The sequence below is a fragment of the Pelophylax lessonae genome (genome assembly GCF_965119305.1).
Source record: "Pelophylax lessonae genome assembly, chromosome: 5".
In the NCBI taxonomy this organism is placed as follows: Eukaryota; Metazoa; Chordata; class Amphibia; order Anura; family Ranidae; genus Pelophylax; species Pelophylax lessonae.
In genome coordinates, this window is record NC_138772.1 from 44,649,511 (window position 1) to 44,675,467 (window position 25,957).

Here is a 25,957-nt window from a genome sequence, read left to right on the forward strand (position 1 = left end):
TCATCAGTTGTCAGGGCGGCTGCTGAGGCACATCAGTTATTTCCTCAAAGCCAACCGCCGGCTCTAAAGAAAAAAAAAAAAAAAAACGGTACCGGGTTTATGCCTGCAGCTGCACCCATCATCCCAGTACAACCCACTTCTTCAAGCCGACGTACGGGTACGTTGGTTTGCGGGGAAACCTTTCACCTTTACAACCACTTTAAGCATTTCTGTTATTGATGAGTTGCCAACAACAATAGGATTGCTAGTGCAACATGGCTCATTATCTCAAATAATTGATACTAATCCCTTCAAATAAAAATCGTAGTCACTTAAAGGATATAGTGCAAAGTGTACCAAAGAGATTTTAGCTGAGGGTCTTCATTTCCCGCCAGTAAGTGATTTCTCCAGACTTGCTCCGTGTCCAGTCCGTACCTTGACAAAGCTCTTAGGCGCATTTTTGTGGCTATGTCTCTATCTACAGAGCTGTCCTTCCCTTCCTCTGTACATTCATATAGCTGCCTACTGCATGCCCACATCAAAGAGGTAGTAGGACTCCATGCCAGTGAGATCCGCTCAAAAACAGTAAAATCAGTCATGGTCCTGTTGGGAGTGACCACCACCATGCGGTTCTGGCTGGTTGGGTGCCAGGCAAATGAAGCGATGTAGTTATCACAAGGCTGTACGCTTCTTTCTATAATGGTGGGTTCAGTTTCATCGCCTATCGGCGTGGGCGTGTGCTGCATGTCGTACAATCTGATCACATTACTGTCCCGGGTTAAAGTGGCGAGTAAGCCCGTCCTTGTTGGACACCAGGCCACCTTGCTTAGCGGCTTTGGTTGTTCAGTAAGGGTCAACACTGGCTTTTCAAATTTTCTAAGATCCCAGATTGCCACTTGCCCCTCAAAGAAGGATGCCACCCTGTCATGGAAATGTGGGTCCACCGTCACCCCCTGGACGGCTTTGGTGTTGACAAATATTTTCTGGTTTGTGTTCCGAAGGTCAAAAATAGCCAAGTTGCGATGCATTCCGGCCAGGAGGAGCTTCTGTTCTCTTGGAAGCCAACAAAGGGACAAGCATGCGTCGTTCTGTCCAAGTTCGTACAGCGGCTTTGTCACTACTAAACACGATTCAGCATCACTGGTGGAAAGACGGACTTTCTCCATAGGGACGGCTATGTCAGGTGTGTATTTGCTGCTTATATCCCAAATCAAGACTGAGAAGTCAGCTCGGTGTTTGTCCAAACCGGCAGCCAGCCAGTTACTGTCCACGGGATTCCAAGCCAAAGTATTACATTGCCGGGCGTGCTTAGGGACAAACTCTTTCCCGATCAACTCCTTACACTTAGAATTGTGGTCTTGGCCTAGACTGGTAAGGACAACTCGGCCATTAGCCTGACCAACTGCCAGAAGGCATTCTGGGTCATATTTTGGGTACCAGGCCACACATTTCATGTATGGGGTGTCAGAGTTAATGGCCAGCAGGGTTGCCGTGGTTTCTTCAGACAGTCTCAGGGATCCGGCTTTGATTTCAGAGCTGGTGCTGGCTGCCGACTCGATGTGGTAGAGGCTGAGCTCTGAATCACACACCACAAACCTGTCCACGTGGTGGGGAGCCCATAGGATGTCTGGTTTGGACCCGCTCATTTTTGCAGCTCATGGGACACTAGAAAGATAAAATATACAGACATGCAATTAATCCTGGAGGTAAAAGAAGAAAGGAGGTTTTACAGAAGTAGAATCAAAATGGGGAGAATATGAATCTGTATCCAGGTCTGATCACTATTCTATTCGTACTCAATAGCCGGTGCAGGTTCCCAACTTGTAGCACTTCATGAAGCATATTGTGTTATCCAGTCAGACAAAATACAATAACCCACCTAATGTGATTTTTATTTTCTATTTTCTTAATAAATGTTTTAAGTACTTTCAGCAGTAAAACAGAAGTATGGCTTTGTTTTTTTTTTTTTCCAGGTACATACTTACCTAGGTGGATGCAGCATTGGTCCCCCGGTGCCTCTGCACTGAGAACTGAGTGATCGAACACCGCCGATCGCTCCCTTCCGACAACTCCCCGAGCAGAGAGCTGCTGTCAGTCAGTTAGCAGCTCTCCGGTGTGCCCTCTCCTACCTAACTGGAGCGCTGGGCTGTGGAGGGGACGGGGATTGGCCAGCTCAGGCTCTCAGCAGCTCACTGAGAAGTTGAGCCGGGTGTCGGTCCAGGCACCTGGCGGATCCCGACTTCCATTGTCGTGGTAACGCGGTGCCTGGACTGACTTCTGTGACGTGCTGAAGTCCGCTCTCTGCTGAAAACAGCTCACAGGAGTGCAAAACGATTTGCACTCCTGTGATCCATAAGAGAAATACAGCGAAACGAGCTTTGGCTGTACATCTCCTTTAATCTCTTAGGGCTCTTTCACACGGTCCGCCTCCGCAGGCGGATCCGTGTTGCTCAGCGGGGATCGATCCGCGATCCCCGCTGAGCCGGCGGATGACAGCTCCGTCTCCGCTTGCAGTGCGGAGAGGGAGGTGTCTCAGCCCCCGCTGCCCTCTATGGGGGATCGGATGAGAGCGGACCGCCTGTCCGCTCTCATCCGATCCGATTACTGAACGGATGGAAAAATAGGGTTTCCATCCGTCCAGATTTCACAGACAGGATCGAATGCGGATGGCAGCGGGTGTCAGCGGAGGTGTCTCCGCTGACACCCACTGCCCCATAGAGCTGCATGGAGGATCCGATCAGATCCACCTAAAAAACTGACAGGCGGATCTGATCGGATCGCCCGTGTGAAAGAGCCCTAACTCAGTATGCAGCTTCTTTAACTTTTAATACTTGCCTATGTTCCAGTTTAAAATGATGCTGAAGGCACGCATTCTATACATTAAGGTTAAAAAACCTTTAGTATGCAGCTCCTCCTGCAGCCTCCCCTATTATCTACCTGAACCTGATCACGATCCAGCAATGTGCATGAGAGCGGCTGCTCTCTCTCTTCTCATTGGCTCAGACACAGCATCGGCTCCTGCTGCTGTCAATCACAGACAGTGAGGGGGGGGGGTATGCTGAGCCCTATTCTGTGCATCACTGGACATACAAAGCAGGGCTTGGGAAAGATGATGCACCAGTTCCCATTATAGCAAGCAGCTATGCTATGGGGGCACTCACCAGGGGGGGGGGGGGAGGGGGAGCCCAGAGCACAGGCAGGGGACCAGAGAATAGGAGGATAGGTGCTGCTCTGTGCAAAACCATCACAAAAAGCAGGTAAGTAGAACATTTCTTTTTTAAATTTTCCTTTAGTATCCTTTAAGTTGGTGCCGCGACCACTGCCCTGTCTCAGGGAGGTTCATTTCTCCTGCAGTGTTCTGTGGATCCCCCCTTGCATGCAGGGACTAGAGTTAGGTCTCTCTACACTATGTGCATCAATAGAAGCACACAGGGGGAATTTACTAAAACTTTAGCATGCAAAATCTGGTGCAGCTCTTCATAGAAACCAATCAGCTTCCAGGTTGAAGGAAGGGGGACAGGTCAGAAGGGGATTTGAAGGGAGGGGGGGGCAGGAATTTGAAGGGGGGGCAGGTCAGAGGGAAGGATTTGAAGGGAGGGGGGACAGGTCAGACATGGCGGGGGGGATTTGAAGGAAGGGGGACAGGAATTTGAAGGGAGGGGGGACAGGTCAGAGGGAAGGATTTAAAGGGAGGGGACATGTCAGAGAAGGGGAGGGGGGATTTGAAGGAAGGAGGACAGGTCAGAAGGGGATTTGAAGGGGGGGGCAGGTCAGAGGAGGGGGGACGGGAATTTGAAGGGAGGAGGGGACAGGAAATTTGAAGGGAGGAGGGGACAGGTCAGAGGAGGGGGGATGGGAATTTGAAGGGAGGAGGGGACAGGTCAGAGGAGGGGGGATGGGAATTTGAAGGGAGGAGGGGACAGGTCAGAGGAGGGGGGGCGGGAATTTGAAGGGAGGAGGGAACAGGTCAGAGGTAGGGATTTGAAGGGAGGAGGGGACAGGAATTTGAAGGGAGGAGGGGACAGGTCAGAGGGAAGGATTTGAAGGGAGGAGGGGACAGGTCAGAGGTAGGGATTTGAAGTGAGGGGACAGGTCAGATAGGGGGAGGGGATTTGAAGAAAGGGGGACAGGTCGGAGGGGAGGGGCGCGACTCCCAGGCCCTGCCAGTATTTGTTATCTTTAACCGGTTGCCGACCGCCGCACGACTACATACTGCGGCGGTCAGCCCCGGCCAGGCAGAGTGACGTATCGGTACGTCACTCGCCTGTCACTGACTTGCGAGCCTATCGCGGGCGGGCGCGCGCCCGCCGAGGCGCGCGCCCGCCGAGGCGCGCGCCCGCCGCGGCTCGTTCACAGGCAAGTCAGTGCGTGTGACCGGCGGACTCGATGTCCGCCGGCCACACTACGATCGCTCCTGTGAAGGGAGAAAGACAGAGCAGCTTGTGTAAACAAGCTGCCTGTCAGTTCTCCCTGTGTAAAAGTGAAGATCTGACCGTTCTACTATGTAGAACGGTTGATCTTTGCTTTTACACCAATAGCCATGTCCCTACACAGTAGAAAGCACGCCCCTAGGACACACTTAACCCCTCCCTGTCCAATAAAGTTAACCCCTTCCCTGCCAGTGTCATTTTTGCAGTAACAGTGCATATGTATAGCACTGATTACTGCAGTAATGTCACTGGTAACCCCAAAAGTGTCAAAAATGTCAGTCAAGGGTCCGATCTGTCCGCCGCAATGTCGCAGTACCGAAAAAAAAAATCGCAGATCGCCGCCATTATGCGTTAAAAAAAAAAACACCAAAAATGACAAAAATCTTTCTCTTTGTTAGTAAACGCGATAACTTTTGCGCAAACCAATCAAAATACGCTTTTTGCGATTTTTTTTACCAAACATATGTAGCATAAAACAAATTGGCCGAAAAATGTTAAAAAATTTTGATTTTTACTTTTTTTTTTTTGGGGAATTTCATATAAAAAAATGTGAAAAATATTGTTATTTTTGCAAAATTTACGCTCTTTTTTTGTTTATAGCGCGTGATCAAAAAATCGCACAGGTGATCAAATACCACCAAAAGAAAGCTCTGTTTGTGGGAAAAAAAGGACGTCAAATTCGTTTAGGTACAGCGTCGCACGACCGCGCAATTGTCCGTTAAAGTCACGCAGTAAAAAATCGCAAAAAAACCCCTGGTCCTTTAGCAGCCAAATCCTCCGGGGCTTAAGTGGTTAAGTGTGTGAATTCCTCACTCACTCCCCCCTTTCACATACAATGTCCTCTCCCTGGATCACACTTCTCTATAGGACAGACAGACGTGTGGGAGGAACCACTGTGTTTGGCAGGGGGGTGCAATATCTGAAGTAGTGGGGGACCAGTAAAGTGGATAAAGGGAAGGCAGACCATTTCTACGACAGGGCTGTCCTTCTGTTTAGAATGGAATGAGAGAGTTCCAGGAAGGACAATCCCCGCACACACAGTCCGGTATATGTGTCTCTCTGGTACACATGAGCCGCACTGCACTACATACACCCAGAGGAATACAGGAGAACACTTCTCCCCCAGCATGCCCCGCGCTCCCATTACCTGACAGTGAATCGGCAGATGACAGAGCGGGGACCCCGCCAGATGTCAGCGCTGTGTACCCACACACCTCTCATACACATCACCTGACCTGTGATCCGGAATTACGTCACCACGCCGACAGCGTAAGGTCACCACAGCTGGGCGGGAGCGACATGTGTGCGTTGGGGTGTGAATTGTGTTGCAGGGGGAGTGGTCGCCTTTGAGCTCCGCCCAGCTCCCTTATCAGGCCCTGCCATGCGCAGTGATGACAGTGTGTGGTGTTCTTAGCAGTGCCCCCTCTTCCTCTATAGAGACAGAATAAGTGCACAGATAATCAAATGGTAATGGTAATACTTACACAGGGCTTATTCACATTTCCATCAGCCCTCTGAAAAGCTACCCACAGTGGATTGCTTTTCAGATTGCAACTAGAAGGTGTTATGTTGTCACCTTAATGCCCATTTTACCCTGAAATGTGAACAGCACAATTTTTATTTCTGACAAACAATTTATAATAGAGCTAATTTGCTGCAACCACAAGCCAAGTGATTGGCTCACAGTTGTAATGCGGCCCCAGCTGACTGCAATGGCTGAGTTTGCAGCTGATGCCGCCTATCACCATGACATGTTGTGGGAAAATTTGCAACACAAGACATCACAGCTGCGGAATGTGATCCACAGCTACCAGGAGATCAGTGGAACTCCGCTTTAAAGTGTCTTATTCTAAATATTTATTTGTTCTATGGATGTCTTCATGTGTATTTTATGTCACCATAGTCTATCATTCCCATGTTCTTCTACCATCTGAAGTACCTGGCTGATCCTGCCCTTCCATGTTCTTAACTGACCACACAAAGCATAGAAGCTGATCTGTTCTTGTGTGGTCAGTTTTCATCCTTTGGCTGGCCATTCAGAGGTACAGGACTCACAGACTGCTTCTAGAACACACTCCGTCCCAATCACAGCCTGCCTCTGGCACACACCCCGTCCCAATCACAGCCTGCCTCTGGCACACACCCCCTCTCCCAATCACAGCCTGCCTCTGGCACACACCCCCCTCCCAATCACAGCCCTCCCCCTCCTTATCACAGCCTGCCCCCTCCCAATCACAGCCTGCCACTGGCACACACCCCCTCCCAACACACACTCCCTTCCAATCACAGCCTGCCCCCTCCCAACACACACCCCCTTCCAATCACAGCCTGCCCCCTCCCAATCACAGCCTGCCTCTGGCACACACCCACTTCCAATCACAGCCTGCCTCTGGCACACACCCCCTTCCAATCACAGCCTGCCTCTGGCACACACCCCCTTCCAATCACAGCCTGCCTCTGGCACACACCCACTTCCAATCACAGCCTGCCTCTGGCACACACCCCCTCCCAATCACAGCCTGCCTCTGGCACACACCCACTTCCAATCACAGCCTGCCTCTGGCACACACCCCCTTCAAATCACAGCCTGCCTCTGGCACACACCCCCTTCCAATCACAGCCTGCCTCTGGCACACACCCACTTCCAATCACAGCCTGCCTCTGGCACACACCCCCTTCCAATCACAGCCTGCCCCATCCTTACACACACACCCTTCCAATCACAGCCTTTCTCCTCTCAGTCACAACCTGCCTGTAAAAAATGCCCCCTCCCAATCAGAGCCTGCCTCTGGCACACACCCACTTCCAATCACAGCCTGTCCCCTCCCAACACACACCCCATTACAATCACAACCTGCCCCCTTCCAATCACAGCCTGCTCCCTCCCAACACACACCCCCTCCCAATCACAACCTGCCTCTAAAAAACGGCCCCTCCCAATCAGAGCCGGCCTCTGGCACACACCCTCTTCCAATTACAGCCTGTCCCCTCCCAATCACAGCCTGGCTCTGGAACATGCCCCCCTTCCAATCACAGCCTGCCCCCTTCCAATCACAGCCTGCCTCTGGCATCCCCCCACTTCCAATCAGCCTGCCTCTGGCACACACCCCCTTCCAATCACAGCCTGCCTTCTCCCAATCAAAATTTTATTTTTCATTTTGGATAGAGTAAGGGAGGGTTATAACCCCTGTCAGATTGTTTTTCCCCATCTGTGTCCCATTGGGGAGATTTTCCTTCACTTCCTGTCCCATAGCGAAACAGGAAGTGAGAGGAAATTCCTGCAAATTAAGGGAATTCCTTGGGGACCCCCCAGATTTACCAGAACTAGTGTCCCCATTGGAAGATTTACCTTCTATTACTTTTCTGGGGACAATTCAAAATTTAGATTTTTCTTTTACTTTCACTTTCAATGATAACGGTAAACAGGACAAACAGAGAGGGGGAATCTCCCTAACAGGGGCACAAACAGAAATAAAAACTGACAGCTGCTCTAATCCCTCTTTACTTTATCCAAAACTAAAAAAAAAAAAAAAAAAAAAAATGTTTTGCATTTAGTTATACCTTAAAGGCATTTTTTGTTTGCTTTAAAATAAAAATATATTATACTTACCTGATACTGGTCCCTTACCTCTTCCCCTACTACCAGTGCTCTCTGCTGCTTCATCCTCCCCCTACATACCCTGTTTCCCCGAAAATAAGACAGTGTCTTATATTAATTTTTGCTCCCAAAGATGAGCTTTGCGGTCTTATTTTCAGGGGATGACTTATTTTTCCATGAAGAAGAATTCATTACCTGTATACGGTACGGTAGTAGCATAGTTGCCAACATTTGAAAAAAATTTCCAGGGACACTTTGCAGCACAGCTATCAATTACTTTCCACACCCACTTCCCTGAAGCTCCGCCCACTCTGCATAATTAATCTCCGCCTACTTATCAGATTACAGGGTCTACTTCATAAAGAGAGAATTACAGGAATTTGAAAAGGGGATTGAAAACTTGAGGCCAAAGTATCAGAGTTGAAATAATTCTCCCATTCAGCTGCACTACTTCTGCCTAAAGTTTAAAATTCTCATCACAATCAGTGCGATATCATAGATAAAAAATATATAATAAATGAAAGGTGGGATCAAAGATTTATTCAAATCAAACAATAAATACAAGAAATATAGTGAACTTATATCGTGACAGAATACCCACAACCACAAGTATGTGAATAGTTTTCAAATAAACTATAAATGTGCCACATACATGTGTGTAAACATTGGTGAAAAAAGAAAAAAAGAAAATAGAAAAAAGTGGATGGGTGAAATTCCACAAGTGGCCACTAAGTGGCGTTTGAAAGTTCGTACAACCTGTATGCTGTTATATGGGGGAATCCTCTTCGCAATGGGCGAGCAGTCAAAGGGTCAGCGGCGGATGCCCTGAATGCTCACACGAAAAAAAGAAGCATACCCCATGATGAATAATAGAATCGTACAGTCATACAATAGCGGCGTAGTAAACTCACTTGTTCAGTAGATCAGGATCAGAAGAATCGTGCACGCCGGGAAACTTCCGCGTTCCACGGCCGACAACCGGAAGTGACGTTTGACGTCGGAGACTCCGCCCTACGCGTTTCGTCACAATGACGTCAACTGGAGCGGCGTCAACATAGCGTACTCCCGGAATACTTATAGCCGCCAGTATCCAGGCAACGGAGGGGACGGAACAACACCGCCATCTTGCTACTCCCTCTCCGGAAGCCATACTGCTCCACCACTAGCTTCATTCTGGATGTGCAGGGGAACGGCCATACTTCATCATATCTGATCTATTTGATTAGACCGAGTGTGCTACGAGCCTTTAACATTATAAAACTTTACTTTATTGGTACCATTTAAAAAATGCTAAAAGACCCTAATTATGGAAAAAAATATAAAAAATATAAAAAGTTAAAAACGAAAGGCCGTACAAATAAATGGATGGTGTACAAAAGGCCATATCCGAAGTATATATTTCCAAGAAAAATTTATTATATATATACCATAAAGATCTATACCATAAAAAACTAAAAAATGTAATAATACCCTCCTTGCCACTGTCCCAGCATCTTCCTCGTCTCTGCTAACAATGACGGGAAATTCAGTTCAAAGACCTTAGATAAATTTGTAGGTACATACGTCCCCAGATATCTCACCGCCGAATCCTTCCATTTAAATTTAAAACTAGCTTTTAATATAGGTAATTTCAACTTTGGGATACCCACCCCCATTGCCTCCGATTTCCCATAATTTATTTTGAAATTGGAAAATATTCCATACTGCTCAATTTCCTTCAGTAAATTCGGCAGCGAGATCTCTGGGTTTGTTATCGTAAACAAAAGGTCGTCGGCGTATGCGGCGATTTTATATTGTGTTTGTTTCAGCTTTATCCCCCCTATGTCCGGGTTTGCTCTAATTCTGCACAGTAGGAGTTCCAGCGATAAAGCGAACAGGAGGGGAGACAACGGGCAGCCCTGCCTTGTGCCGTTTTTTATTACAAAGGGGTCTGAAAGAATTCTGTTTGCTTTTACTCTTGCTGTAGGGTTTGAGTAGACTTTCGCTATTTTCTGTAACATTAAATCTCCTACTCCTATGTGTTTTAGGACTGAGAACATAAAAGACCATTTCACCCGGTCAAATGCTTTCTCCGCATCTGTGCTCAATATGACGCAGGGGGTCCCAGACGAGCTGGCCACCTGCATCAGATTGAGCACCCTAGTCGTGTTGTCCCTTGCCTCCCTGTCTGCCATAAACCCCACCTGGTCTAAATGTACTATGTTTGGCATATATTTTGTTAATCTTGTAGCAAGTATCTTAGTATATATTTTTAGATCCACATTTAGGAGAGATATCGGTCTATAGCTCCCACACTGCGATGGGTCTTTCCCTTCTTTTAAGATCAATGAGATATGGGCTGTCAGGGTATCTCTAGCCCAGATCTCATTTGCATCGACCCCATTGTATAGTCTTCCCAGATATGGACCCAATATGTGAAATAACGTGTGGTAATATTGGTTTGATAACCCGTCCGGGCCCGGCGCTTTCCCCTGTCTCATTGATCTCAAAGCTTGCTGGATTTCTTCCTGCGTAATGTTTGTCTCCATAGCTGAACATGCCTCCTGAGATAATACTGGTAGACCAGATTGTGACAGGTAATTTTCTATCTCTTGCTCGATATTCTCATCTTCCGTCAGATTATATAGGGCCGAGAAGAAAGATTCAAATTCCCCTGCTATCTGTCCCGGGAGTGCTTTCCTTTCCCCCCCTGGCGCCACTATATAAGGTATATATGACCTCCCCTTCTGATCCCGCACTGTCTTTGCTAACATTTTCCCGCATTTATTTATCCTGGTTTGGGAGATGTAACTTATTGAAAATGAATATCCTCCCTAAATATTTATACCTTATGCGAGCATTACCGTTAAAAATACCAAATAATTTCTTTAAGAGTGTACACACATTATTTATTAAATATATATGGGCAGGGAAAAAGCCTCGTTTAGCCCGTAGTACCTTGGTGGTGTCAAAACAGTACGGGGGTCTAGCATTACCAGACGTACGCAAGTATTACCACGGTATACACCTAAGTAGAGTACTGGATTGGTGGCACCAGTCCAGTACAAAACTTTGGACGCAAATTGAACAAGCGCAAACTACGGTGGATTTAAAGAGGGCACTATGGTGTTACCCAAGTCTACCTGGAAATCTGAAATCCCACCCAATAATAGGTAATACGCTTCGTATAAGCCATTATCAGGGTATTCAACAAAAATTAACAACTTTGGATTCACCCTTAGTCCCAATAATGGGAAATCCCAAATTCATTCCGGGTATGGAGGGGAAAGAGTATATAAAATTGAAAGAAAAAGGGCAGGAACAAGTATCAGCTTTTTTGATAGAGAAAAAGTGGCCCTCGATTGCAAAATTAAAAGAGGAAGGGGGACCATTTGGCCTACCCTTTTGGCAGGCTAATCAGTTACACCATTTTCTATCATCGATACCGAATCCAGAGCGATTTGATAGACCACTGACGGAGTTTGAGAGATTATGTGAAGGACGAAGGAGTGTTTCGCGCACTCTAGCAACCTCATATAAATTATTAACCACACCAAAAGAGTTGATGAATTGGCCATGGGTAGAGAAATGGAGAAGTGAGCTAAACCGTGAGCTCACCCAGGAACAAATAGAAAGGATTCTTAGATTTACTTTTAGACCTGCAAGATGCGTTAAATCCCAAGAAACAAATTTTAAGATACTTACCAGGTGGTATAACACACCGGACAAAGTACACAAATGGTATCCACAAGAGACAGATAAATGCTGGAGGTGTAGGAAGGAGAAGGGCACAATTTTACATATCTTTTGGTCATGCGAAGTAATAAGGCCCTTTTGGTCGGAGGTAAGGAACTTGACCCAAACTTTTACAGATTATAAGATAGAGGAGGACCCAGCCTTTTTCCTATTCCATCTTTCTGAAATTCCAATTGGAAAATATGAGAGATCAATAATACCTTTTCTATTAGATGCTGCAAAGGCATGTATCCCCTTACTGTGGAAAAAAACACGAGCACCGTCAATTTCAGACTGGGTACGGAAGGTAGAAAATATTAGTAGAATGGAAGACTTGATCTTGTCCTCACAACATAAGCAGGAAAAATATAATAGTATCTGGGATAAATGGAACCTGTTTATGTTATCAGAGGTAGGCAGACGACTTTTTGTTAGCTAAGAGGGTTCGATAGAGGACTGGAGATAGGGGGGGGGCGCGTCGGTCATCTACGGAAGGGGGGGATTGGGAGGAGGAAATGCTTGTTTGGTAATTCTGCTTTTTAAACAAGGGTTTTTTTTTTTTTTTTCTCTCTTCTCTGTGGGGGGTGGGGGGGTATAATAAACTGGGCAACAGCATCGGGATCAGGTGTCAGACGGGCTAATATATGAAGGTCTGAAATACCATCTTGAGATATAGTTGAGAGTTACCTATGAGGATGTACTGTTGCCATTGTGTTTATGTTTTGGGAACTTGTTGAATTTTTATGTTTTGTTGGTTTTTGTATGAAATGATTTAATAAAACTATATTTGAAAAAAAAAAATGTAATAATAAAAGACAAAGAGAAAAGGAAAAAAGGAAAAAAAGGAAAAAATTCCTTGAACCATCCAGGACAGGTTCTAATGCATAAGGTGCATGTGTACACTGATAAAGTCTATATAAACGAACAGGGAACATGACCAAAAATAGATGCCATATTGGTATAGCATCAAAAGAAGGGATGGTGCAATGCGGATAAAAATCATATCATTTAATATTTAAATAGATGTATTAATTAGGGAAACCCCCAATAATAGCTATAACCGGGCAAGATAAAAAAGAACATGAAATTATATATGCATATGCCTGTGCTAATGTTCATGATGCTGGATGAGAAGGCACGCCGCTCCAGTTGACGTCATTGTGACGAAACGCGTAGGGCGGAGTCTCCGACGTCAAACGTCACTTCCGTTTGTCGGCCGTGGAACGCGGAAGCTTCCCGGCGTGCACGATTCTTCTGATCCTGATCTACTGAACGAGTGAGTTTACTACGCCGCTATTGTATGACTGTACGATTCTATTATTCATCATGGGGTATGCTTCTTTTTTTCGTGTGAGCATTTAGGGCATCCGCCGCTGACCCTTTGACTGCTCGCCCATTGCGAAGAGGATTCTCCCCATATAACAGCATACAGGTTGTACGAACTTTCAAACGCCACTTAGTGGCCACTTGTGGAATTTCACCCATCCACTTTTTTCTATTTTCTTTTTTTCTTTTTTCACCAATGTTTACACACATGTATGTGGCACATTTATAGTTTATTTGAAAACTATTCACATACTTGTGGTTGTGGGTATTCTGTCACGATATAAGTTCACTATATTTCTTGTATTTATTGTTTGATTTGAATAAATCTTTGATCCCACCTTTCATTTATTATATATTTTTTATCTATGATATCGCACTATTTGTGGGTCACTTTACCAGTATACCCCCCTTTCACGTCACTAAGGGCACTATACATGGTTGTTTTTATTTTATAGGTAGCGCCATCACCAATCTTCACATTCTTTTATACACTTGCACCTTACACTTAAGGTTTGATTGGGGCAGCTTACACCTCTAATTTTGTTACCACTCTCCCAACATATAGTCCGTAGCGCTGGTCACATTTTTTTATTATTATTCTCATCACAATTCCCTGCAATTCTAAAGTGTCAGCTTGTGGGAAGGTGCTCTGCCTCCCCCTGCTGGCGGATTTCGGAAAGTGCACCATGCTGACACCCTGCCTCCGGTGACACGTTAAATTTGCGACAGGCGGGAAGAGTGAGCTGGCACTGAGAGAGAGACAACCTGCTGCCAGAACTACAACACATATCTGGGGTGAGAGCGACACTGTGTGGAACAAAATTAAATTTTTATTTTTTTCTTTAAATGATTTACATTGTCCCTGATTAACAGGGACAATGTAAATTACCCGGGACAGGCTCCTATTTCCCGGGATTGTCCCGGGAAAAACGGGACAGTTGGCAGGTATGTAGTAGTTGTCATCACAAACCAGCAAATGACATCCTCCTGTGTCATTGTGATTCCCCCCCCCTTCTGATCCTCCTGTGTCATTTTAAGTGATACCACTCCCCCCCCCCCCATGTGCCAGTGGACACCTTCACCAGACATCCACCCCACCCCTTTATCAGACATTTCCCCCTTACCTCAGTCACCCCTGTGTGTCCACACAATGTGCCCGACTCCTGCCCTGTGCGACTCACTGTCTAATTGTTAGTCAGCCAGACTATGTCAGGGCAGAGCGAGCAGCAGGCGGCAGCTTGTCCTGGCGGCGGCGTGGGCTCTCTGATTAAACGAGATCTCGCACTTCCTGTCTGCTCCGGCTACGCTGCGGCCAACAGTGAGCTGCGTGGTGGCGCCCGCCGCTACGGTCCAGAGTTACGGTACCTTCGGGGGGCCTTATTATTGGGGAGACCTTATGTTTGGGGGAGGCTTTATTATTGGGGAGGTCTTATTTTCGGGAGGATGCCTTATATTTCAGCGAGAGGCAAAACTGTAAGTAGGTCTTATTTTCGGGGGATGTCTTACTTTCGGGGAAACAGGGTAGCAAGCCATGTGCTAAGGGGGCAATCATACAGGACCACGCTTGAGCTGGACTGTGTGCATCTATAGACACACACACCCTCCTCACAGGAGTTTGACTGACAGCAGCAGGGGCCCATTTTGACTCCCACTACAGCCTGTATGACCAGTGAAAGAGTGGAGCTGCAGCCTAGACAGAGCTGGATTGGTGACAGTAGAGCCAGGTAAGTGTGAAGGGGGAGGCGGGGGGGGGAGGGGGCTGGGATATGTAGTGGAACATTTTTACTTTAGAACCCCTATAAGGGGACATGCACACAGCTGTAAAAAAAAATCTGGCAACTACTATGCATGATCTTGCTGGCAGCATCATCCTGCAAAAAAAGTGCACTGTATGCATGTAACATATGAACAACATTTACACGTGTGCAAGTGTACAGCAGTAACTTCTTGACCTCCCCTTCATGACCAGCGCACTTTTTTGTTTTGCTATTTGGCACTGCGCTACTTTAACTGGTAATTGTGCAGTCATGCAATGCTGTAGCCAAATGAAATTTATGTCATTTTTTCACACAAATAGAGCTTTCTCTTGGTGGTATTTGATCACTACTAGATTTCTTTTTTTAATTGTTTATTAAATAAAGGGAAAAAAAATAACATTTTGAAAAAAACAAAACAATATTTTCTACAAGCCCGATTCCAAAAAAGAAGGCCTAGCGTAAGTGGGCGTTCAGGGAAGGCGTAGGGGTGCTCGCTACTTGGCATAGCCAACCAGCGCAGAGCACATAAGCCAGAAGAGGGAATTCAAAGCATGACAGGGACTGGAAAAAGAGAGGCGAAAGGAGAGAGGGGGGGGCATCATGCAAGACAGGCAAGGGGAAACGGACAGAAAGGCCAACAACAGTGAAGACAGGAGACAAAAAAAAAAGGGGGAGGGGGGAAGGAAAGGGGGGGGGGAGGGGCAGTGAGAGGAAGGTGAGAGGAGGGGGGGGAGGGATCAGAATCCGTGGGTACTGGTAGACCTGCTACGTCGCCCGATAAGGAAAGGGAGAACAGGGGGGAGAAGTCGGATATGGGTCGGGAGAGGAGAGATCCACTACCGTTGGGGAGTGTGGAAGGAGAGGAAACCAAGAGTGGAGGTCAGCACCAAGCACCTGTAGGGCCATTGAAAACTTAATAGTGGGAGCCTGATTACAGCTAGAGAGTAAACGACAGGGAAATGAGAGACCAGATTACAGGGTTGGAAGGGTGTAGGCAAATGACATGGATACTAAGAGCAAGGAAAGGCCAGCAAGTACCAGGGGAGTGGGGCCATGCAGGGAGCGTCGGGTGCAAAAGTCAAGTGCAACGGGGGGGACGGGGATAAGGTGTCAAGGAATATAGGTGCAGGTGGGGTAAGCCCTATGGGGCGTAGGGAACAAGGGCATGGAGCAAGTGAAGGCTGTGGAACCTCCCGGAGGAGCCCACAGCAACCGTTGGAAGGGGGGGAATCAATCGGCATCTGCAGTGCAAATTCCCAGGGGGAGCGAGCAATTAAGGTAGGTAAACCATAGTCTAACTAGGCACTAAGGTAAAAACCTGAGTAGCCACAACAGAGGCAAAAACGATCAGCAAAACAAACCATTATAGGTAAAGTAAAACTGTAAATAGCAGTAAATATAAAAAAAAATAAATAAAAAAATATCGGAACCGGTGAGAACTGTCTAGTGGAAGAGGGCGGTAAGAACAAAAACAAAAATGCGAACACGGACTGTGTGACATCCCCATTGTCCCTTCCAGCTATTAGTAGCAGGAAGGGAAAGTATCTAGGTCAGAAGACCAGGCGGTGCAAGGTATAGGTAGCAGTGTGCACATTGTAATACTGAGCATGGAGGGTCGGGACCAGTCTGTGCCCCACCGTCTCGCCAGACAGCCAGGAAAACTGCGGCCCTCGGGCAAGCAGGCAGAGCACAGAGGCTCGCGACCATCATGGAAGCGCACAGTCCGCGCCACTACATATTCCGCAATCCAAACCCACAATCCCCGATCCAACCCCCCACCCCACCCCCCCCCCCCCCCCCACACAATTCTCCCAAGCCCTGCACACGGGAATGGGTACCAGGAGGACCCACATAGCGTAAATGGAGGATAGCTTTACTCGTATACACCAGTGAGACAGCCGCTTAAAGTAAGAGGCCCGCGGTCCCCCCCCCCCCCATGTGCACGGCAAGCATCCAGCAGCAAGCAATGTCAGTGGAGCTTAGAATACATTTTTTGCAGCCCCGCAAGTAATAAGCAAGGTGATAAAACATTCTTGAGTTCCAAGGTAAACAGGGCATGCAGATTGAGAGACAACTAGGCAGCCAAGGACAATAAGCAGGATACCAGCGGGCGTGGAGGAAGGAAACCAGGGAGCGTCGAAATGTGGAATCCACTTGAAACAAAGGGGGATTGTGTGGGACTTTGAATGAGGCGTGTGGTTGAGATGACCATAAAGATTATATATATAGAAAAATATATGTGCATACATGTCCAAACAAAAAAACATGAAGAGTACACATGTAATCTGATTTATTTTGCATGCACAGTGGTAACATAATAAATGCAATAATGACATTCATTAATCCCAATAACATAGCATATCACAACCAATTACATAGCATAAAAGTATAAATGGGATTCTAAAACATTCCGTAACAAAGTAGTAGATACTCCATAGTAATTGCATCATGTATGCTCGACGCGTTTCGTGTATTTGTAACACTTCCTCAGGAGCTGGTGCAATGAATTAACTATAAAGGGGAGAATAAGTGGAAATCACAATGTATCTGGTAGTATGGACACCCAATTAAAAATATGTTGTTTTAAATGGAATTGCTTACAATGGAGTAAAGGCTGTAGCCTCAAGGAATTTGCCATAGAAGGACCTCCATATCGTCTGGCCCGGGAGCTGAGGGAACAGTACCAGGCACGCACGGGGGTGAACACAGAATTTGCAGTAAGAGAATCTGGGTAGTAAGAGGAATAACAAGCATCTCAATAAGTCATTTCATAAAGTATCAATAATGAAATTAAGTATATATATTGCACTGAATGTGCATTGCATTACACAAAGTAATGGAGTATTGAAAATGAAGAATATTGAGAAGATGGGTTCAGTGAAAGAGGGGGGGAGCCGGGCAGAGGGTACTTTCAGAAAGCCCCATGACAGCAGGAAAACAGAGGAGACCGGAAGGGCATCCAGGTAAGGCACCAGCACAGCAAGCCATCGGACGGGACCGGTAATGTTCAGAAACCAGATGAGATAAACATACGGGGCAGTCCAGATAGGGGAATGTCACAAGGGAAGCAGAGGTAATGGTAGCCAAAAAGTCTGCACACAGTCTATGTCCGCAAGAGCACAGGGAGAAGGTAGCAGAGGCAGAACCAGAAACGGTGGGGACACGACAGCACTCACCAGTAGGGATCTCCACGATTAAGGCATACGGCGCCCCCTCCTTTGATAGGGAGACGCGGTAGGACTGCCATTGCAAGGAGCTCCCTCCCCCCTGGCTGGTGGAGGAGAGGATGGGTAGGCTCTGTGTCTACCAATGCTGTAGTTCCCCGCCGGTTGAAAGCCTTCGATTGAGGCCGCCCTGTGAAGGGGGGATATGCGGAATTCCCTGTACCAGTCCGGCAAATTGATGTAGGGTATAGCCAAGGTTGAGCAAAAATGCTCCAGATCCTCCGGAACCCGAAGAAGGGCCGTGCGGCCTTGGGATGTAGCAGAAAGTCCAAACGGGAATTTCCAACGGTAAACTATGGCCCTGGAGCGAAGCTCATCCAATAAGGGGCGCAGCTCTGCAGAGTGATGTTGGACAGATCCTGGAACATCTTGATCTCCGCACCTTGAAAGGCAACATGGCGTAGAATCCTAGAATTACGCAGGACATCCTCTTTCAATTGGAAGTCGGCTAAACAGCATACCACATCCCTAGGAGGAAAGTTATCCCTACCCCTAGGTCGCAGAGCCCTATGTATGCGCTCCAGGGCAACCGGAGTGTCCGGGGGTCTGCCCAAGAGATTGTTGCAGATGGAAGTGACAGTCTGGGGGAGGTTCTGATGTTCCACACTTTCGGGGATCCCACAAACCCAGAGGTTCTTTCGCCGTCCCCTGTTGTCCAAGTCCTCCACATGTCGGTTTAGGTCCCGTAGCAGGGAGGCATGAGACTCAGTCACCTGCTGGACATGGCAAAGGGAAATATCATGACGGGCTGTGGTGATTTCCACCTCCTCCACCCGCAGAGACATGGCCTGTACATCGTTTCGGAGATCCGCTACTACCGCTGTGAGGGCAGCCTTAATGTCCGCCTTGATGTCCGCCGCTACTAGTTGAAGATCCTGGATGGAGATAGAGGCCGGCGGAGTAGAAGCATCCGAGGTAGGGGATCGGGCTCTGGCGCCGGATGGGGTTCTGCTCGGCGAGCGGGAGCGTGAGCGAGACCGCTGAGTAGGGGAGGGAGTAGGCCTCTGCGTGTCCCTGGTTTGAGTCCGAAAGAGTTCGGGGATATTGCGGCTCAGCTGAGTCTCCGGTTCCCGCGGAGTTCGGGAGCGGGTGGCTGAAATGCTCCTGGAGGTACTCCCCATGTCGGAAAGAGTAGATTAGGGTGTAATCAGGCTACGCTGGGAAAAGAATCGGGCCTCGAGGTGCAGGAGCTCGGAACTAAGCGGCCATCTTGGATCGGGACCAAGCCACACCCCCAAAATGTATAATTTTAAGGGAAAAATAAGTTAATTTTAAATTTCATGGCATCAACACATCTCAAAAAAGTTGGGACTTGGCCATGTTTACCACTGTGTGGCACCCCCTCTTCTTTTTATAACAAATATATAACGTATATAACTTATAATATATAATTTTATAAAATGTATAACGTCTGCAAACGTCTGGGGACTGAGGAGACAATTTGCCCAAGTTTAGGAATAGGAATGTTGTCCCATTCTTGTCTAATACAGGCTTCTAGTTGCTCAACTGTCTTAGGTCTTCTTTGTTGCATCTTCCTCTTTATGATGCGCCAAATGTTTTCTATGGGTGAAAGATCTGGACTGCAGGCTGGCCATTTCAGTACTCGGATCCTTCTTCTACGCAGCCATGATGTTGTAATTGATGCAGTATGTGGTCTGGCATTGTCATGTTGGAAAATGCAAGGTCTTCCCTGAAAGAGACGACGCATATGTTGTTCTAGAACTTGGATATACCTTTCAGCATTGATGGTGCCTTTCCAGATGTGTAAGCTGCCCATGCCACACGCACTCATGCAACCCCATACCATCAGAGATGCAGGCTTCTGAACTGAGCGTTGATAACAACTTGGGTTGTCCTTGTCCTCTTTAGTCCGGATGACATGGCGTCCCAGTTTTTCAAAAAAAACATCAAATTTTGATTCGTCTGACCACAGAACAGTTTTCCACTTTGCCAAAGTCCATTTTAAATGAGCCTTGGCCCAGAGAAAACGCCTGCGCTTCTGGATCATGTTTAGATATGGCTTATTTTTTGGCCTATAGAGTTTTAGCCGGCAACGGCGAATGGCATGGTGGATTGTGTTCACTGACAATGTTTTCTGGAAGTATTCCTGAGCCCATGTTGTGATTTCCATTACAGTAGGATTCCTGTATGTGATGCAGTGCCGTCTAAGGGCCCGAAGATCTTGGGCATCCAGTATGGTTTTCCGGCCTTGACCCTTTCACACAGAGATTGTTCCAGATTCTCTGAATCTTTGGATGATATCATGCACTGTAGATGGTGATAACTTCAAACTCTTTGCAACTTTTCTCTGAGAAACTCCTTTCTAAAATTGCTCCACTATTTTCCACCGCAGCATTGGGGGAATTGGTAATCCTCTTCCCATCTTGACTTCTGAGAGACACTGCCACTCTGAGAGGCTCTTTTTATACCCAATCATGTTGCCAATTGAAAATAAGTAGCAAATTGGTCCTCCAGCTGTTCCTTATATGTACATTTAACTTTTCCGGCCTCTTATTGCTACCTGTCCCAACTTTATTGGAATGTGTAGCTCTCATGAAATCCAAAATGATCCAGTATTTGGCATGATATTTCAAAATGTCTCACTTTCAACATTTGATATGTTATCTATATTATATTGTGAATAAAATATAAGTTTAGGAGATTTGTAAATAAGTCCATTCCTTTTTTACTCACAATTTGTACAGTGTCCCAACTTTTTTGGAATTGGGTTGTACTTTCTACATATCATATAAAATCAAATTTCTTCACAAATGTGGTGTTCATAGTGAAGCAGTGCTGAATCAAATGGTGATACATAAATAAGCAATTCAATGCAAAAAACACAAACTCAGGGCTTTTTCTCAGCTGGAACTTGGCGGAACTCAGTTCCACCAGCTCTAGCTCAGGCCCTCGGCTCCCTGCTCACCACTATCGTTTGTAAACACAGAAGTCCGGCTTCAGTGTTCACAAGTGACAGCTTGTCTCCCAATGGCTCCCCCAGATCTTATATTTTGAGTGGTTCCCACTGAATGCAGGATGGGGACAGGGGAGATGCAGGTGCCCAGGGTGCATTGTAAATGCGCACACCCTCACTGGATAATCTCTCTGAGTGTGAGAGAGGCCAAATACAGTGTGTGGGGAGGTATTAGAGCCGACTGGGTGCTTCAGCATAATACAGCAACAAAAGTAAGACATGTGGAAGATAATTGAGCTTTTAAAGAGGTGGGGAGAAGATGGGGCAGTGGAGAGGGGGTTGCATGCAGAGGTCAGAGCTGAAGAGGGGTGAAAATGAGATGTGGATGGAAATGCAGAGGTAAGCAGCTGTGGAAGAAGGCTGAACACTGTATTGTGTGTGTAGTGCACCCCTAAAATCTGCACTCTATATGGAGTGCACCTCTGAACCCTGCACTATGTACGTAGCGCACTGTCGAACTCTGCACTCTGTGTGCAACCACCTCCAAACTCTGCACTCTGTACATAATGCACTCCTTGTATTCAATGCCCTTTTAAGACCCTCCCACAGTTAGTGAAATTTGACCACACCCACTCTATGTTTCGGTTTGGAAGGTGTGTGTGGGGGGAGGGGGTTTTTGGGGGTTCGTGGTTGAGCTCCTGTACCTATTTTCTTAGAAAAAAAGCCCTGCACAAACTCATAAGCAAAAATATGAACAGTGCAGTAAGGCCCCTTTCAGACCAGCGGACTGATTAGGTCAGTTTTTCAGGCAGACCTGATCGGACCACCAATTGTTCTCAATAGAGCGGCGGATGTCAGTGGACATGTGTACGCTGACAACCCCCCCGGCATCTGATTGGGTCTGATGAAAACAGAGGATAGGGATCTGTTCCCTATCCGTCCGGCTGATGGGATGGCAGTCAGAAGAAAACGGACAAGAAGTCAGTTTCCATTCAACCGCCCCAAAGAGAACAAAGAGAGCAGGCGGATCTACTTGACGGATTCTGCTCCATATGAAAGGGGTCTAATAAGTAAAAAAAATAAATTGAAATAAACAATGACTGTTTATCAAAAAATCACATGAATGTAAACCAAATAAAATGAAGTTATTATCTTGGTGATTAGTGAGCTATGACAACCAATGGATTAGTGAAGGTGTCCCCACATTCATGCTTCCTGTTCAAAACAAGTGTGCTTCCACCACCAAGTGAAACCACATGAAATGGCCTCTTACCAGATGGTGTAGGAAGGTGTCAAACTGGCAGCCCTCTGGCTGTTGCAGGACTACAGGTCCCATCATGCCCCTGCCTGTGGGAGTCATGCTTGCTTGTAACTGGCAGCCTTGCAATGCCTCATGGGACATGTAGTTCCGCAAAAGCTGGAGGGCCGCCAGTTTGTTCAAGTAGACTCCACAAGGGACGATCCACAAAGAATGTATTTGCCATTCAGATTCCTCCACCAGCATATAAATAAAATGTATATATGCCTATAGTGAAGTATGTAAAAAAAACAAATAATAAAAAATGAACAAATATTAATAAAATGGACACAATCTCCTCAAGTTGTTGAAATGATCAATAAAGTAAAACAAACCGATGGACAATGTGGCAGCCTCGCATAACATTAAATTAAGCCACTCATACCTCCAATGTAGCAGGCTGATTTTGCCACACTGGGCGACCTAGTTGGCCAACGGGTGTGATGATGTCACTTCGTAGCCACACCCTACGTTTTTCGTCAAAAAATGACGTCGTCTTGGGATTGGCTATAAAAAAATCTGGCATCTAGTTTGCATGATCTTGCTAGCAGCGTTATCCTGCATAATAAGTGCTCTATCCTCACGGAACATGCAAACAACGTTTACACGTGTATACACAAAATTGCCGTGCAATATAGGCCCTTACCCCTGTTGAAGACTAGTAAAAAACATTGGGATAGAAAAGACGGGGCTTTGCGGGCCAGTGGGAGTAGAAGGATCAGAGACAACACTAATTATAAAACCAAAAATACATTTTATTGATACAAAGAGTAAAAAACAAGCATGGGCTACCATGCATGTATGATAGCAACAGACTAACATACAGAAGTAAAATCTAAACATATAACGTCACTGTTGATATAGAAACATATCCCATGAAGGGATTAAAGCCAAAAACAAAGCCTGTATAAGGTGGAAGATGGGTCTCAAGCTGGATTCGGTCACGGTAGGTCCACAGCAAGCCGACGCGTTTCGCTCAAGGCTTCCTCAGGGCCTGAGAGACCATAACAGACCGATGTTTCCTTCTTGGCAGTGACTTGTGTTAAGCGACAGGGCTGTAGCGATACATATGCCGTTCAGAAGATACTGCTTCCATATTCACTATACAGAATCTAAAAGGACATCAAAGATATATTTTTCTTGCACTGAGTCCGATATATTGGGTCCCGACTGGGTCATCAGAGTTAAGGCTTCTGGGGATAGTTCCACTGTGGCCTCTTGGGGTAGAGTCACCCCTCAGCAGGTGGATGTCCTCTTCCTGATTTATTCGTCCTTATATGCACATTCACTCCCAGATACAATAAATCTAGTATTTATATTGCAATAATTTTATCCGGGCGCAGAGCACCTTTCTCTGTGCAATTTGTAAGAGGTATGTTCCCAGGGTACGGATCAAAAGATGACGGCCGCGTTGACCTGTCCTCAGGCTGAAGGGTACTCCAGGCAGGGAAACTGGACTTATACAAACATATATTCCAATTATATGGACCACATGGTCCTGGGCTATCCAAGCCCTCTATATTTCGTGCGCTACACCACCTGCCTGCTTACACGTGTACAAGCGTAAAGCATAAATGCAGCCTATTGGTTGCTAAAATGCAGGTGGCCATCATGGTCTAATGTCCTCCATTGCTAGGGTGCAGGCAGACCTTGTACTCCAGTAGCATAATTGTTTACATGCATACAGTGCAAAATACAATCCATACACATGACTTCAGATGTATTTTGATCTGAACACAAGTGCAAGTTTACTGATCTTTACACAGCTGTGTGCATTGGCCCATAAGAAAATACACCTGATACTGATAACGCTGCGATTTTTGCAGCTATGTACATGAGACTTTTGTGTGGAGTAGCACCCTCCTAGAGTAGTGTAGGCCAGCCTTTTTCAACCAGGGTGCCGAGGCAACCTGGGGCGCCTTCAGGTTTCTTCAGGGGTGCCTTGAGAAAAATTCCTAATATTGCCCAAAAAGTGTATACAAGCCAGCAGGTGGATGAAGCTTGCCTTTTAGGTACACAAAGCCACAGCTTTTCACTGTGAACCATTACAACCTTCTAGCCGACAGTGTCCTAACAGCCAATAATGTCATCAGTTTATAAGGAAGATGTTGGGCACCTGTACAGCATTATTGTTTGCCCCTCTCCGTCAGCACTGGGGTCAGGGCTGGCGCTACCTATAGGCAAGGTAGGCGCCGGCCTAGAGCGCACATCAGTTGGGAACGCCCGTCCTGCCACTGTGAGGGGGCCTATCCACCCGTCTGTCCGCTCGTTCCACCGCTGAGAGGGGGCCCACTCGCCCGTCTGTTCCGGCGCTGAGAGGGGGCCCACCTGCCTGTCAGTTCCATCGCTGAGGGGGCCCACCTGCCCGTCTGTTCCGCCGCTGAGAGGGGGCCCACCTGCCCGTCTGTTCCGCCGCTGAGAGGAAGCTCACCTGCCTGTCTGTTCCGCCCCTGAGAGGAAGCTCACCTGCCTGTCTGTTCCGCCGCTGAGAGGGGACCCACCTTCTCGTCTGTTCAGCCGCTGAGAAGGGGCCCACATGCCCGTCTGTTCTGCCGCTGAGAGGGGACCCACCTGCCTGTCTGTTCCACCGCTGAGAGGGGAGGCTGAGCAGTGTCACCCCACCTATCCTCTTCACCCATAGCTGCAGAGAGAGAAGCTGGAGGCTTTAGGGAGGTGGAAACTAAAGCAGAAAGTTAGCTTACTAACTGACGACCAATACAGTGAAGCGATTGATCCCACCACTCTCACCACCACCACTGCCACTGATCCCACCCCTCTCACCACCACCGCTGCCACTGATCCCACCCCTCTCACCACCACCACTGATCTAATCCACCAATCACCACTGCCACTGATCCTCCCTCACCCCTACATCTGCCACTGATCCCATCCCTCTCACCACCACCGCTGCCACTGATCCTATCCCTCTCACCACCACTGCTGCCACTGATCCCACCCCTCTTACCACCTCCCCTGCCACTGATACCACCCACACTGCCACTGATCTTACCCCCCAACCACCACTGCCACTGATCTTATCCCCCAACCACCACTACAGCCACCACTGATTCCACCCCTCTCACCACCACCATGGCCACTGATCCCACCCCTCTCACCACCACCACTGCCACTGATCCCACCCCTCTCACCACCACCGCTGATCCCATCCCCCTCACCACCACCGCTGCCACTAATCTTATCCCCCCTCATCACTATAGCTGCTACTGATCCCACCCCTCCCACCACCACTGCTGCCACTGATCCCACCCCTCTCACCACCACCGCTGCCACTGATCCCACCCTTCTCACCACCACTGCTGCCATTGATCCCACCCCTCTCACCACCACTGCTGCCACTGATCCCACCCCTTTCACCACCACCACTGCCACTGATCCCACCACCACCACTGATCTCACCCTCCCTCACCACCACTGCTGACACTGATCCTCCCCCCCCCCATCACCACTGCCATTGATCCCTCCTCACCACTACAGCTGACACTGATCTCACCCCTCTAACCACCACCATCACTGATCCTTCCCTACATCACCACAGCTTTCACTGATCCCACCCACCACACGACTACCGCTGCCACTGACCCCACCCCCCATTACCACCGCTGCCATTGATTCCACCCACCTCACCACCACCACTGCCACTGATTTCACCCCCTCACCACCACCACTGCCACTGATTCTACCCCCTCACCACCACCGC

At 47.5% G+C, this 25,957-nt stretch overlaps 1 protein-coding gene across 1 annotated transcript in view; it reads right to left on the reverse strand.

The window, feature by feature from the left end:
* Positions 1 to 5,626, reverse strand: part of MIOS (meiosis regulator for oocyte development) — a 38,110-nt gene extending 32,484 nt beyond the window's left edge. Inside the window, exons 1-2 of the mRNA XM_082258034.1 lie at positions 5,557 to 5,626; positions 323 to 1,644 (exon numbers count right to left, since the gene is read on the reverse strand). Coding sequence (XP_082114160.1) covers positions 323 to 1,625 — 1,303 coding nt within the window. The 5' untranslated portion in view covers positions 1,626 to 1,644; positions 5,557 to 5,626. The remainder of the gene's footprint in view (positions 1 to 322; positions 1,645 to 5,556) is intronic.
* Positions 5,627 to 25,957: the final 20,331 nt, after the last annotated feature.